The sequence below is a fragment of the Hyla sarda genome, chromosome 4, assembly GCF_029499605.1.
Source record: "Hyla sarda isolate aHylSar1 chromosome 4, aHylSar1.hap1, whole genome shotgun sequence".
In the NCBI taxonomy this organism is placed as follows: Eukaryota; Metazoa; Chordata; class Amphibia; order Anura; family Hylidae; genus Hyla; species Hyla sarda.
Window position 1 is genome coordinate 55410353 of NC_079192.1, and position 14432 is coordinate 55424784.

Below are 14432 nucleotides of genomic sequence, written 5' to 3' on the forward strand. Positions count from 1 at the left end.
GTTACAAACAAAAACATTTACAAAAAGCATATCAAAAAGTATCTAAAAAGAACAGAAATGAATTACTTACCAGAAAAAACACTATTTCGCAAGGGGGCATTATCACGGCAGCCCCGGTTTTGAGTGTTACATACACACCACAATTTAATCCGATCAAAAAAATGTACTACATAAAAACTTACATCTCTTGAAAGATGATTCTTGTGTGTCGGAGATTCTCAAGACGGGCTGTCGTGTTGTGGCCCAGAAAGCACCTACATTAGGTAATTTACTATCACCTAGCTTAATACTGTCGGATACCAAATCCACTACAACGTGGTTATGCACCACTGGCTTTTACCATTGCGGCTCAAATATTTGCCGTACATGTAAATATGTTAAAGTGTGCAAAAGTTTTTCCAATGCGGATAACTCAAAAACATATGAAATAAAAAGCTATCTGAATTGCAATACTACTCATTGCATTTACATCATAGAATGCCAAGCATGCTGTTTAAAATATGTAGGTTTTACCACACGCAAACTAAAAATACGATTCCTGGAACATTTAAATGACATCACAAACCCATCAATAAGAAACCGGTCCAGTGCTTCATTGCATTTCATTCAAGAACATAACAGAGAAATAAAACACATACTAATATATGGCATAGAGAAAATATTTAAACATGTCAGAGGCGGTGACATTGAGCGTAGACTGATGGATAGAGAAGCCTTTTGGCAGTTCACCCTGAATTCAAGAATACCACATGGTCTTAACTTACGCAGAGAATTATTATGGTATTTCATTACTAAAAATAACATATTTTTTCCTCATATCCATTTGCTTCAGGATGCCATCATTTCAATTTCCATTCTTGTTTTTTCTGTCCTGACATGAATTGGTTTTTTTATTCATTTATTTAAATTTTTTTTTTTTTTTTTTTTGATCCGTATTTTGGAGTTCATTCAGATGTTGCGATTTTATGATGTGGTTTTATGCACCAATCCATTACAATATGCATTAGTTAAATGCTTTCAAATAGAATGTCATAGGTGCACCCCAGTCATATTTCGCTTTCTGAATGACTAATCATAAGTTGAATGTTATTAGAGCTGTCATTTGTCCACCATGGTCTTAATTGGTCTAACAAATTGGCTCTATAGTAGCGGAGTAAATCCGGACAACTCAATCCTCCTTTTCTGACCGATAAGCACAATAACTGAGAGGATACCATAACTTTTTGTTTTTTCCATATGAATTGTGTAAATAAACGCTGTAATGATTGAATTTTATATTTAGGAACTGGGATGGGCAAATTCCGAAAAAAAATAAAGCACTTTGGGTAACAGGATACGGCCAACCCAAGAGTTGGGGAATTTAGAGTAGTTAGAGATACCACGGGATAGTGAAGTAACCAATACGGAATAATTAACAGGAATCATCTTAGACATATATAATGTGAGTGTAATTCCCAAGTATGGGATTTGGTCATCTGACCATTCATATGGGTACGTATTCTGAAGAATTTTCTTACGGTCAGGTGGAATTCCTATGTTTAAAATAAGGCACTTCAAGGTGTTAATTTTGTAATAACTTAATTCACCGAATTCCTGAATGATTCGAGAAATGCTCGAATTTTTCAGGTAAGAGATAAAATAATGTAATCGGCATGCAAACCAATACGGTGTAACTTAGAGCAACACCCCCGAAATCTATTTTGATAATCGAATACACTGGGCCAGAGGTTCCATAGCTAGGGCAAATATCAATGGAGACAGGGGACACCCCTGTCTCATGCTATTAGGGATTTGAAACTCTTTAGATAGAACTCTGGATGTATAAATATTTGCTGAGGGGTAGGAGTATAGGGCCATAACTGCCCCTCCAAAGGTCCCCACCAATCCAAATTTAATAAGCACCTGTGCCAAATATCCCCAATGCACACGGTCGAACGCCTTCTCCGCATTCAAAGTAAGGAGCAAAGAAGGCGTTTGACGGTGCTCTAATACCAATACGATATCCAAGAATCGGCAGGTACCATCAGAAATTTGACGGTTGCTGACAAACCCCACTTGATCATTTGCTATAAGAAAAAGCAAAATAGGTTTCAGTCTACTATGTAGTATAGAGGCGTAAATTTTTAGGTCTGTATTTAGTAGGGCAATGGGCCTAAACTTACTAGGTGTTTTAGGGGTTTTACCGGGTTTAGGAAGAGTTATCTCAGGAGGAAATTTACCTTGAGAAATCATTTCATTATATAGTCAGGACAAAAAGGGAACAAGAAGGGGTCCATGCAATTTATAATATGCATTTGGTAGCCCATCAGGTCCAGGAGATTTGTTTGGTTTCAAAGCTTTGATAACTGACAATACTTCAGCTGGCGTCACTGGAGCAGATAAAGAGACTAACTGGTCTGGGGTCACCCGGGGGAGCTCTAGGCCTTCCAAAAAGCTTGAAATAGCGGCCTCGAGGGGGCGGCCTCGAACACGGAAGCCCGCACGCAGCGTTCGGAGTAATAAACTTCCGGACGCTGCGAGCGGAGCTCCGGAAGGCAGGGCAGTGGAGAACCCCTTTAAAGAAAAAGTCTATCCTTGAATACATTTTATGACAAGATGAATAAAAAGTGTAGTCGCGTTCACCTGAGTGTTGAACCCTCCAAGGGTCATACAGTTGGTAAAGCAGCAAGAGTCTTAACGTATGGTGATGGTTCTACTTCTGGCTTAACCCCTTAAGGACCGTGGGTTTTTCCGTTTTTGCATTTTCATTTTTTGCTCCTTGCCTTTCAAAAATCATAACTCTTTCAATTTTGCACCTAAAAATCCATATGATGGCTTATTTTTTGTGCCACCAATTCTACTTTGTAATGACGTCAGTCATTGTGCCCAAAAATCTACGGTGAAACGGAAAAAAAATCATTGTGCGACAAAATTGAAAAAAAAAACGCCGTTTTGTAACTTTTCGGGGCTTCCGTCTCTACGTAGTACATTTTTCGGTAACAATGACACCTGATATTTATTCTGTAGGTCCATACGGTTAAAATGATACCCTACTTAAATAGGTTTAATTTTGTCGTATTTCTGGAAAAAATCATAACTTCATGCAGGAAAATTAATACGTTTAAAATTGTAATTTCTGACCCCTATAACTTTTAAATTTTTCCGTGTATGGGGCAGTATGAGGGCAAATTTTTTGCGCCGTGATCTGAAGTTTTTAACGGTACCATTTTTGCATTGATAGGACTTATTGATGATATAAAAAGTGACCAAAAATGCACTATTTTGGACTTTGTAATTTTTTTGCGCGCACGCCATTGACCGTGCGGTTTAATTAACGATATATTTTTATAATTCGGACATTTCCGCACGCGGCAATACCATATATGTTTATTTTTATTTAAACTGTGTTTTTTTTTATGGGAAAAGGGGGGTGATTCAAACTTTTAATAGGGAAGGGGTTAAATTATATTTATTCACTTTTTTTTGCAGTGTTATAGCTCCCATAGGGACCTATAACACTGCACACACTGATCTTTATCATTGATCAGTGGTTTCTCATAAGAAACCAGTGATCGATGATTCTGCCGCTTGACTGCTCATGCCTGGATCTCAGGCACTGAGCAGTCATTCGGCGATCGGACAGCGAGGAGGCAGGTAGGGACCCTCTAGCTGTCCTGTAAGCTGTTCGGGATGCTGCGATTTCGCCGCGGCTATCCCGATCCGCTCCCTGAGCTAACCGGCATGGTTTCAGTTTCACTTTAGACGCAGCGTTCAACTTTGAACGCTGCGTCTAAAGGGTTAATAGCGCGCGGCACAGCGATCAATGCCGCGCGCTATTAGCCACGTGTCCCGGCCGTTGTTAGAGGCCGGGCCCGACCCGCTATGACGCGGCGCCACGCCGTGGCCCCGCATTATAGATCGGGAGTGGAAACATGACGTTCCACTACGTCATGTGTCCTTAAGGGGTTAAAGGGGTACTTCGGTGGAAAACTTTTTTTTTTACTTTCTGGTGCCAGAACGTTAAACAGATTTGTCAATAACTTCTATTAAAAAAATCTTAATCCTTCCAGTACTTATTAGCTGCTGAATACGACTGAGGAAATTATTTTCTTTTTGGAACACAGAGCTCTCTGCTGACATCATGACCACGGTGCTCTCTGCTGACATCTCTGTCCATTTTAAGAACTGTCCAAAGTAGGAGAAAATCCCCATAGCAAACATATGCTGCTCTGGACAGTTCCTAAAATGGGCAGAGCTGTCAGCAGAGAGCACTGTGCTCCTGATGTCAGCAGAGAGCACTGTATTCCAAAAAGAAGAGAATTTCCTCTGTAGTATTCAGCAGTTAATAAGTACTGGAAGGATTAAGATTTTTTTATAGTAGTCATTTACAAATCTGTTTAACTTTCTGGCACCAGTTGATTTAAAAAAACTTTCGTAAAAGTGGGACATGAAAATGAAAAATTCTATTTTTTTTTTCATTAAAATGCTGATGTTGCCCCAAATTTTTCATTTTCACAAGGGATAATAGGAGAAAAAGCCCCCAAAAATGTGTAACACCATTTCTCCTGAGTAAGAAAACACCCCATATGTGGATGTAAAGTGCTCTGCGGTGAACTACAATGCTCAGAACAGAAGGAGCGCCATTGAGCTTTTGGAGACAGAATTTGTTTGGAATGGAAGACGGGGACCATGTGCGTTTACAAAGCCCCCATGGTGCCAGAACATTGGACCCCCCCCCCCCCCCCCCACATGTGACCCCATTTCGGAAACTACACCGCTCACGTAATGTAACAAGGAGTGCAGTGAGCATTTACACCCCATAGGTGTCTGACAGACCTTTGGAACAGTGGTCTGTGCTAATGAAAAATGTAAAAAAAATTATTTTCACAGACCACTGTTCAAAATATCTGTCAGACACCTGTACCCTTTATTACATTACATGAGGGGTGTAGTTTCCGAAATGGGTCACATGTGGGGGGGGGGGGGTTCACTGTTCTAGCAGCATGGGGGCTTTGTAAATGCACATGGCCTTCAATTCCAGCCAAATTCTTTCTACAAAAAACTAATTTTGCTCCTTCTATTCTGAGCCATGTAGTTCACCCGCAGAGCTCTTTACATCCACATAGGAGGTATGTCCTTACTCAGAAGAAATGGGGTTACTAATTTTTTTTTTTTTTGGGGGGGGGGGGCATTTTCATCTATTACCACTTGTGAAAATGAAAAATTTGTGGTAACACCAGCATTTTAGTGAAAAAAATAAATTTTTCATTTTCACGTCCAACTTTAACGAAAATTTGTCAAAGACCTCTGGGGTGTTAAGGCTCACAATACCCCTTGTTACATTCAGTGAGGGGTGTAGTTTCCAAAATGGGGTCACATGTGGGTGTTTTTGTTTTTGCATTTGTCAGAACCGCTGTAACTATCAGTCACCTCTGTGCAAATCGCCAATTTAGGCCTCAAATGTACATGGTGCGCTCTCACTCCTGAGCCATGTTGTGCGCCCGCAGAGCACTTTACGTCCACATATGTTTTTTTTTTTCCCTATTCAGGAGAAATTGCATTACAAATTTTGGGGGTCTTTTTCTCCTTTTACCTCTTGTGAAAATGAAAAGTATGGGGCAACATCAGCATGTTCCTGTAAAAAAAAATTATTTTTTTTTACACTAACATGCTGGTGTAGCCCCTAACTTTTCCTTTTCATAAGGGGTAAAAGTAGAAAAAGACCCCCAAAATTTGTTAGGCAATTTCTCCCGAGTACGGAGATACCCCATATGTGCCCCTAACCTGTTGCCATGAAATACGACAGGGTTCTGGAGTGAGAGCATGCCATGCGCAATTGAGGCCTAAATTAGGGATTTGCATAGGGGCGGACCCGGATGCTAGAATTAGACCTGCCTCCTCCACCAAAAATATCCTACGGCAGTGTTTCCCAAACCGGGTGCCTCCAGCTGTTGCAAAACTCCAAGCATGCCAGGACAGTCAATGGCTGTCCAGCAATGTTGGGAGTTGTTTTGAAACAGCTGGAGGCTCCTTTAGGAAACAGTGCTGTACAAGACATTATTTATTGGGGGGGGGGGTGCAGCAAGTGTAAGGGGGTGTATATGTAGTTTTTTACTCTTTATTTTGTGGTAGTGTAGTGTAGTGTTTCTAGGGTACATTAACACAGGCGGGGGTTCACAGCTAATTAATTTCCCGCCGGGACTTGAGCTACGGTGGAAAATTTGCCGCAGCTCAAACTTGCATTAGGAAACCCACTGTAAACCCCCGGCCGTGTGACTGTACCCTGTACAGTCACATGGGGTGGGGGTGGGGAGGATACCTCTAGCTGTTGCAAAACTACAACTCCCACTATGCACTGACAGACCAGAGTTTTGCCACAGCTGTAGGCACACTGGTGAGGAAACACAGAGTTAGGTAACAGACTGAGTGTTTCCCAACCTGTGTGCCTACAGCTGTTGAACAACTACAACTCCCAGCATGCACTGAGAGCTGAAAGGCATGCTGGGAGTTGTAGTTATGCAACAACTGGAGTAGAACAGTTTGGAGACCACTGTTTAGTTGGTCTCCAAACTGTGGCCCTCCAGATGTTGCAAAACTACAACTTCAAGCATGCCCAGACTGTCCAGGCATGCTAGGAGATGTAGTTTGGCAACATCAGAAGGGCCAGATGTTGCAAAACTACACCGCCCAGCATCCCTGACTGTCTGGGTATGCTGGGAATTGTAGTTTTGCAACATCTGGAGGGCTGGAGTTTGGAGACCACAGTATAGGCCTTCCGACCCAACAGGTTAATTGCCATACTGATAAGTAATAATTATGCGCCAATTCCAGCACTGTATAAGCGTATAATGGTAGATAATGTATTTTAGGGTTCATACTGACCGTAAATATGTTGGCCCTTGGTCTTGAGAGGGACCTGGGACTAAATAAAGGAAAAAATCTAACATTTGGCACAAACAAAAATAACATTAAAAAAAATAATAACATTGAAAAAAATAATAATACATATCATAGGCATATTTACTCTTAGCCGAGCAGAGTAATCAAACATAATATAGTGGTCGTAATTTCTTACGCCCTTAAGGGGTAAATTGGGATTCACCCAAATGCTTCTGCATTGGCTATACTGGCAACCTAAAATTAAATTGAACTAATTGCGGCTTCTATGTGAAAGCTAAAGCTGAGCCCAGTGACTCTTTAAATTATTTAGTCCCAATGTGGCCCTTGTTCTGTATTCCCTCAGAATTTTTTTTCTTATGAGACTGTGGACCATTCCGTCGCTACGTTTGGGGGGGGGGGGCTCCCTACGTTTGGGGGGGGGGGGCTCCCTTGCTTGAACTAAATTCACTTCATCAGCAGGTAATAATTCCCATTCTCTGCAATGGGCCATCAAGTCTTGTGGGGTAGATGCTACATGTCTCTTCCCTTTATATGTTATAATTACTTTTACTGGAAACCCTCACGTATACTGGACTCCATGATCACGTAAGAGACGAGTTCCGTTAGCAAATTCTTTGCGTTTGGCCATCGTCACAGCTGACAAGTCTGCAAAGATATGAATGTTCTTAAATCAATCTAAAATTTGTGTAGGATTTCTTGGGGCCAGTAAGATTTTCTCTTTAATATGATGCATCCTCAGGATTGTATCACATGGGAATATGTCTGGAATGTCTTTTGCCTTTGGTAAACAGTGCACTCTATCCATTATCATGTCTAGTGGGGACAACTGTGGTTTTAGTGTAGCAAAATACTCTTTGAGGAAGGGTTCTAGGTCTCCCTGTTTTACTGACACTCGAAGGTTATTCCTTCTGGAGCGGTCCTCCATTTCAGTTATCTTAGATTTTAAATACTCCACTTCCCCCTTTAAGTAGTCCACAGAACCTACTAACTTGTGAGCTAAGGAGTATTCTTCTAAAAGCATTCTAAAAGCCAACGGTGCCAATAAGTTAGTTAAAGTGGGGACTCTTGGGGTACTTTTCATCATTTCCTCATATGTCAAAACAGTATTATCGACACCCATTTTACCCTAAGTTTCCACTGCAGCAGCTCTTAATGTTTCCTCATTACAGTTGTAGGTTTTTAAACTTCCCACTTTTCATGCCTCTATTTTCCCCATTTGAGCTTACCAACTCTGAGGTGTTTCTGGTCTCAATAGTCCTTTTTGACCGGTGTTCTTCATTGCAGTTGCCTTTCAGGACTCTCCCATCTGGGGGTCCTGCGTCGCTGTGTATAATTTCATCGGTCCCTGCTCCGCTCCCGCTGTTACCGACCACCGCATCCTCCTCAGTTACTGAGGTCCCCGGCTCTCTCTCTCTCCACTCTCCTGGCGACTGACTCCGCGCAGATACCCGGAAGTTCCGGACCTCTGTTCCTCTCGCGCACTTTCTCCGCCAGGCTCCGCTTCTGCTGGCACTGAGTTCCTTGCAGCCGCTGTATGTCTTGTGCTCGCGCCCTGCATGCCTCTATCCAAAACTACGGCTCCCAGTCCAGCCATGCTTCCACTTTCCCCAATGGTGAGTAAAAGTTGGTAACTTTTACTGGACTACTCTTTTTTTGTCTGTTGCGGGTCATCATTTATCTCTCCAGGCTTTAGACCAGAGCTCTCCACTTGTATTTGCCGCCTCAGAAGGTTTACAGCCGGTGATTCAGCGGTGCTGCTGCACTCTCACCAAGCAGGCGCCGCCATGCTCAAATAGCCACACCCTGATATTTAACAGAACTTATTAGAAAAGTAAAAAAGGTACCTCAGATATCAGGGTCTCAACATCTAGGAATATTTTGTAGAGTTTGTCCAAAAAACTCTTGTGCACCCGTATTACACAAACATCGGTTTGGGAAAACACATTGTGCATCTCTTTATTTGTAGATCTGGTGTTCATGTCTTTTTATTGTCTACTTTCATTTAGGGCCAGGATATTCTGTCTGGAGAAATTCTTAAAGGAAAAACAATAGCAGGTAAAATTGGATGCTAAAGGAAACCACTGGCTAAGGCAGTATGTGACAATGTGCGTGTACCCTTTCAAGCTCTAGGTATTTTTTTTTTAGCTGTCCTTTGAAAACTGAAAGCTTCAATATCATCCCCTTGCTTTTAACATGAATTAAATTATTGTGGCTGCATTTTGGTCTTCAGTAAGTTACTCCTCTTGATTTAAGATTTAGGCTTCTTTCACGCTGCGCCCCGTCAAGAATGGCAAACTCTCTCTTCTTTTTTGAAGGCGCGCAACGGGCAACAGCGGGTCCCGATGGACCCCATTATAGTCAATGGGGTCCGCTGGGTGCCGCTGTTTTTCAGCTGGAGTAGCGGGAGAAAAAAAACCACAAACTGTATTTTTTTTTCTACCGCTATTTTCCCCGGGAGCCGCGACAGCCGTCACACTACCGTGTGATAACGGTAGTGTGAAAGAGGCCTTAGCCGTATTCTATGGCTTAATGGGAAAGCATCATCATTTCAATGCTGCCTGAACCACAAGACATCAGGGTGGTCCTCAGTGGCTTCTGCCTGCAACCATTGAATTGAATATTTAAAGGGAATGTGTCATCATTGTCACCTGCTCTAACATGATGGTACAGACTGATGCGGGTGATACTTACCTATCCCCGAGCTATAGCTCCATCCACCCACTATCCTCCTCATTTGGGTGGCAGGTTTGGTGCTCGAGTGGTGCCCTAGCACCAAAGCTGATGATTACTATCAACCCAGTAAGAAGCATAACAGGTGAACGAGGCAACAGATCAACCTGTGGTAAGTGTCATTATCATCAGTCTCTCCTGTACTACAAGCCTGTACCAACAGGTTAATGGGTTGATATTAATGACTGATTCCCTTTTATTTGTACTGGGCAATCATATCCAGTAAACTGCACCCCCCAAATGACTGCTTAAGGGGGCTAGAAGGGAGCCCTCATCCCTGAAAATCAGCACTCCATTGTAGTGTTGTGTGCAGCTAAACTATAATGTATTATGGGCTGTACAGAGTTGCCAGAAAGCAAAAATTAAAACATGAATAAAAACTTGAACTTTATTAACCACATCCATAATATACAGCATATGAAGAAGTGCAACTACTGACTGAGAGGTCTGAAACGCGTTGACAGTCAGTAGTTGTGTTTCTCTTTGTGCTGTATTTATTGATCTGCCGTAATAAAGTTTAGTCTTTTATTGGATTGCTGGAGTTACTTTTTCCATTTTGAAAAACAGGATTCTTTTTTTTGTAAAAGATAGAAAAGAGTCCGATATAGGAGGAGCCTACATGTCAAGCTAATTTCTTGACTCCTGATTGGTGCTTTTAGCTGTTATATAGTCAGCACAGTTGTGAGCTTGGGGCATTTTACAAATAAAATTATTTTGAGGTACAGGTATTTTTTTGATGAACATCAGTAAGTGGGGAGGTTTAAGGTTTCCAGTTCAACATTGATAAGGCAAATTATTAGGTAGAATTTTCTGCTGTTTCGAAACCTGTACAAGATTTTATTTTAAGACTTCACTTTTTCTAATCAGAATACAATGGTCCCGCTCCTCCTGCAAACACTGGATATCATAGATATGAATTCCGTCTGTATGTGCAGCCCCCAGATTCCTCCCCTGCTCTTCTGGCATCTGAAGAGAAAGTTCGAGGTAGGTTACTTCTCAGTCATTCAATTTAACCACATCAAAAAGGTTATAATTTGCTGCAAAATTGCACTCCTAGTGTTCACATTTCCTATGTTGCATACTTCAAGATTCAAGATTTTTCTTATACCCACCAATCTTAGTGTACTCGCCGATGACCAGGTTAGGCATGGATAGCAAAAAGCTGTGATCTTGTGTGTGGTAGTACGGCTTGAGAGCTCAAATTATATGAAAGGGGGATAAAAAAAATATATATATATATTTCAAGACCATTGCTGACCCCTTTCCTAAACAAATCAACAGGGAATTGAATTAAGGATATGTAGAAGACAGAAACACTCGGCACTGCTGCCTATGCAATCAGCCAATGTCAGTACCTCTGCTAGCTGACCTGCGCCAGGTGGTGCTCTCTGTATAGCAGTCAGTCCAATGTACAAGCTTCAGCGAAGTAGGAAATAAACAGGGCAACTCACCACATGCGTCTTCTTCAATCTTCTTTATTCAACAAAGTAGAAAATACATACAGTGCAGGATAAGGGTGGACGGTACAGATTGGGGCAGCCCCGATCAACAATCCCCCCGTCTGTACCGTCCACCCTTATCCTGCACTGTATGTATTTTCTACTTTGTTGAATAAAGAAGATTGAAGAAGACGCATGTGGTGAGTTGCCCTGTTTATTTCCTTCTTCGCAGAAGCTTGAATTAAGGATACTGTGTTCATAACCTGAGGAAAGTGGTTGCACATTGGGCTCATAATAAAGAGGTGCAGTTCTGTTTAGGCTTACTGGTGGGTCTTGTAGGGACAAAACAATTCAGGCTTTAATAACGCCCACCAGTGTGCAGACCCATTCATCTCTCGTGCTGCTGCCATAATATTAATTGAATTTCCAGAAAAATGCAGGGATGGCAAAAAAGTATAATATCCACACCACACTCTCCTTTGAGGTAACATAATTAACCCTCTATACTGTATTTTATACGTATACTATATTTTTTTGGTATATCGCTATGTCACGATCTATACAATATACCCATCTTATGTACATGAAAAATATCATAGAGCTGGTAATGTAATGAAAGCTTAAGAATAATGCACTAGTGATGTACATTGATCAGCCTGCCTTGGAAACAGCTTTGACCTGCCAATCTTCACAGGACCTTTGAATGTGTCCTGTGGTATGTGGCACCAAGACATAGCATCAGATCCTCTGTCATGATGTGTGGTCTCCATGGATCAGACTTGTTTGCCCATCACATGCCACAGATTGCTCAATCAGATCAAGATTTGGAGAATTTTACAGCAGCACAACATGGTGAATCTTGCCTGCATGACTCGTGTCTGGTCCAGAAATTTCTGTGTAGTCCTTGCCTTAAAGGGGTACTAACCTGGAAAACTTTTTTATTTTTTTTTTATCAACTGCTGCCAGGAAGTTAAACAGATTTGTAAATTACTTCTATTTAAAAATCTTAACCCTTACAGTACTTATCAGCTGCTGTATGTTCCAGAGGAAGTTCTCTTCTTTTTGAATTTCCTTTCTGTCTGACCACAGGCTCTCTGGTGACACCTCTGTCCATTATAGGAACTGTTCGGAGCAGGAGAGGTTTGCTATGGGGATTTGCTCCTACTCTGGACAGTTCCTAAAATGGAGGTGTCAGCAGAGAGCACTGTGGTTAAGATTTTTAAATAGAGGTAATTTACAAATCTGTTTAAGGCTGGGTTCACACCACGTTTTCTTAAATACGGTTCCCGTATACGGTTGGGAGGAGGGGGTGGGGCTTAATCGCGGCGCCCGCACTCAGCCGTATTCGGGAACCGTATTTAATGGAAGTCTATGAGCCGACCGGAGTGAACCGCAGCCTCCGGTCGGCTTCGTTTTCGGCCGTATGCGGTTTCCCGACCGCAGGCAAAAACGTGGTCTACCACGTTTTTGCCTGCGGTCGGGAAACCGCATATGGTCGAAAACGAAGCCGACCGGAGGCTGCGGTTCACTCCGGTCGGCTCATAGACTTCCATTAAATACGGTTCCCGAATACGGCTGAGTGCGGGCGCCGCGATTAAGCCCCGCACCCCTCCTCCCAACCGTATACGGGAACCGTATTTAAGAAAACGTGGTGTGAACCCAGCCTAACTTTCTGGCACCTGTTGATTTAAAAATAATCATAATGTTTTCCAGTGGAGTATCCCTTTAATCACCCTTGCAGAAGGCAAAACAGAAAATAAAATACTTTTGCCAGACTTTGCCACGTATATGGATATATGTACATTTTGTGGCCAAAAATCCACATACTCTACAGAGGATATGTACAGAGAGAACTTGATAGGCTGCATATTTAATACATTTTCATGCAAAAAAAAAATCCTAATCCATATGCTTTGTACAGTATTTTGCTTCAGATTTCACCTATGCACATGCAGAGGTAAAATGTTGAGGGTTTCCACACCATTACAGGTGACATAGCAGCTTTGGGTCATAGAGCGGGGTCTCCAACAAGGGAACTCCTTACTGGCATCCATATGACCCAACATGAGGTCAGAATATTAATATCAAGCTTTTCTATTCCAGCTAACTTCGACCCTGATGCATTTGCTTCACGCTTCAGCTTGGGGAAACCAGTGGCCCAGACTCAGTTCATGGCCCAGAATCTTCAACAAAAAGATCTTTAAAAGTTACAAGCAATCATCAAATCACATTGCATCTGCCAAGGGCACCACTGCTGTTTCCTTGCTGAAAAATTGCACAACAAAGGACAAACTTACTGCTTTATGTTGTCTGCTTTTATGAGGATAGTATCCTATATGTGTGTGTGTGTGTATATATATATATATATATATATATATATATAGCCAGGGACTATTGATAGGATTCAGATTATTGGGCAGACTAAATGGGCCAAATGGTACTTATCTATGTTTCTACATATATATTAAAGGGGTACTCCGGTGAAAACCTTTTTTCTTTTAAATCAACTGGTGCCAGAAAGTTAAACAGATTTGTAAATTACTTCTATTAAAAAATCTTAATCCTTCCTGTACTTATTAGCTGCTGAATACTACAGAGGAAATTCTTTTCTTTTTGGAATGCTCTCTGATGACATCACGAGCACAGTGCTCTTTGCTGAAGTCATTATAATAATAATAATAATAACTCTTTATTTATTGCTGTCCTTAGTGGGATTTGAACCCAAGGCCCCAGCACTGCAAGGCAGCAGTGCTAACCACTGAGCCATCATGCTGCCCTTAGCATTCATCTGCTATGCATGGTTGCTAAAATGGACAGAGATGTCAGCAGAGAGCACTGTGGTCGTGATGTCATCAGTGTTCCAAAAAGAAAGGAATTTCCTCTGTAGCATTCAGCAGCTAATAAGTACTGGAAGGATTAGGATTTTTTAATAGAAGTAATTTACAAATATGTTTAAGTTTCTGGCACCAGTTGATTTAAAAGAAAAAAGGTTTTCACCTGAGTACCCCTTTAATATAGATGTACTTGTGTATAGGGTGACTCAATGATCATCTTCAGCAATCGTACTGCAATGCTTATATCATTTTGTTGTATTCATGTACAGCAGACAATATTATCAAATAGAATAAAATGTTCTCTGCCTTTTATAGTTTTTTTTTGTTTTTGTTTTGTTTTTTATGTACACTTATTACATAGTTACAGTTTAAGGCTGAAAAAAGAAAAATTCTTTCAGACTCCAAATCTGGGAATCAAAAAAAAGGGGGGCATTCTCCTAATTTGTTGTTATAAAGCCAAAATAGACTAAATGGACACTTTAAAGACCCCCATCTATTAGTGTGTGTGACCCCCTTTGGCCTTCAGAACCACAGCAATTTGTCGTGGCAT

The 14432-nt window shown here is 41.4% G+C and overlaps 1 protein-coding gene and 1 long non-coding RNA gene across 9 annotated transcripts in view; one reads left to right on the forward strand and one right to left on the reverse strand.

The window, feature by feature from the left end:
* The window catches only part of PEBP4 (phosphatidylethanolamine binding protein 4), a 106841-nt gene extending 93277 nt beyond the window's left edge, over positions 1–13564 (forward strand). The window contains exons 4-6 of one of the 2 annotated variants that reach the window (XM_056571044.1): positions 8886–8934; positions 10477–10593; positions 13152–13564. In XM_056571044.1, the coding sequence (XP_056427019.1) occupies positions 8886–8934; positions 10477–10593; positions 13152–13252 (267 nt within the window). In that variant the 3' untranslated portion in view covers positions 13253–13564. The remainder of the gene's footprint in view (positions 1–8885; positions 8935–10476; positions 10594–13151) is intronic. The other variant, XM_056571043.1, reaches the window with a different exon arrangement.
* Positions 8985–14432, reverse strand: part of LOC130367961 (uncharacterized) — an 86535-nt gene continuing 81087 nt past the window's right edge. For 6 of the 7 annotated variants that reach the window (XR_008892227.1, XR_008892225.1, XR_008892226.1 and 3 more), the window contains exon 3: positions 10454–10575. This is a non-coding gene — a long non-coding RNA (uncharacterized LOC130367961). Of the gene's footprint in view, positions 10576–14432 lie in introns of all 7 variants that reach the window. The other variant, XR_008892231.1, reaches the window with a different exon arrangement.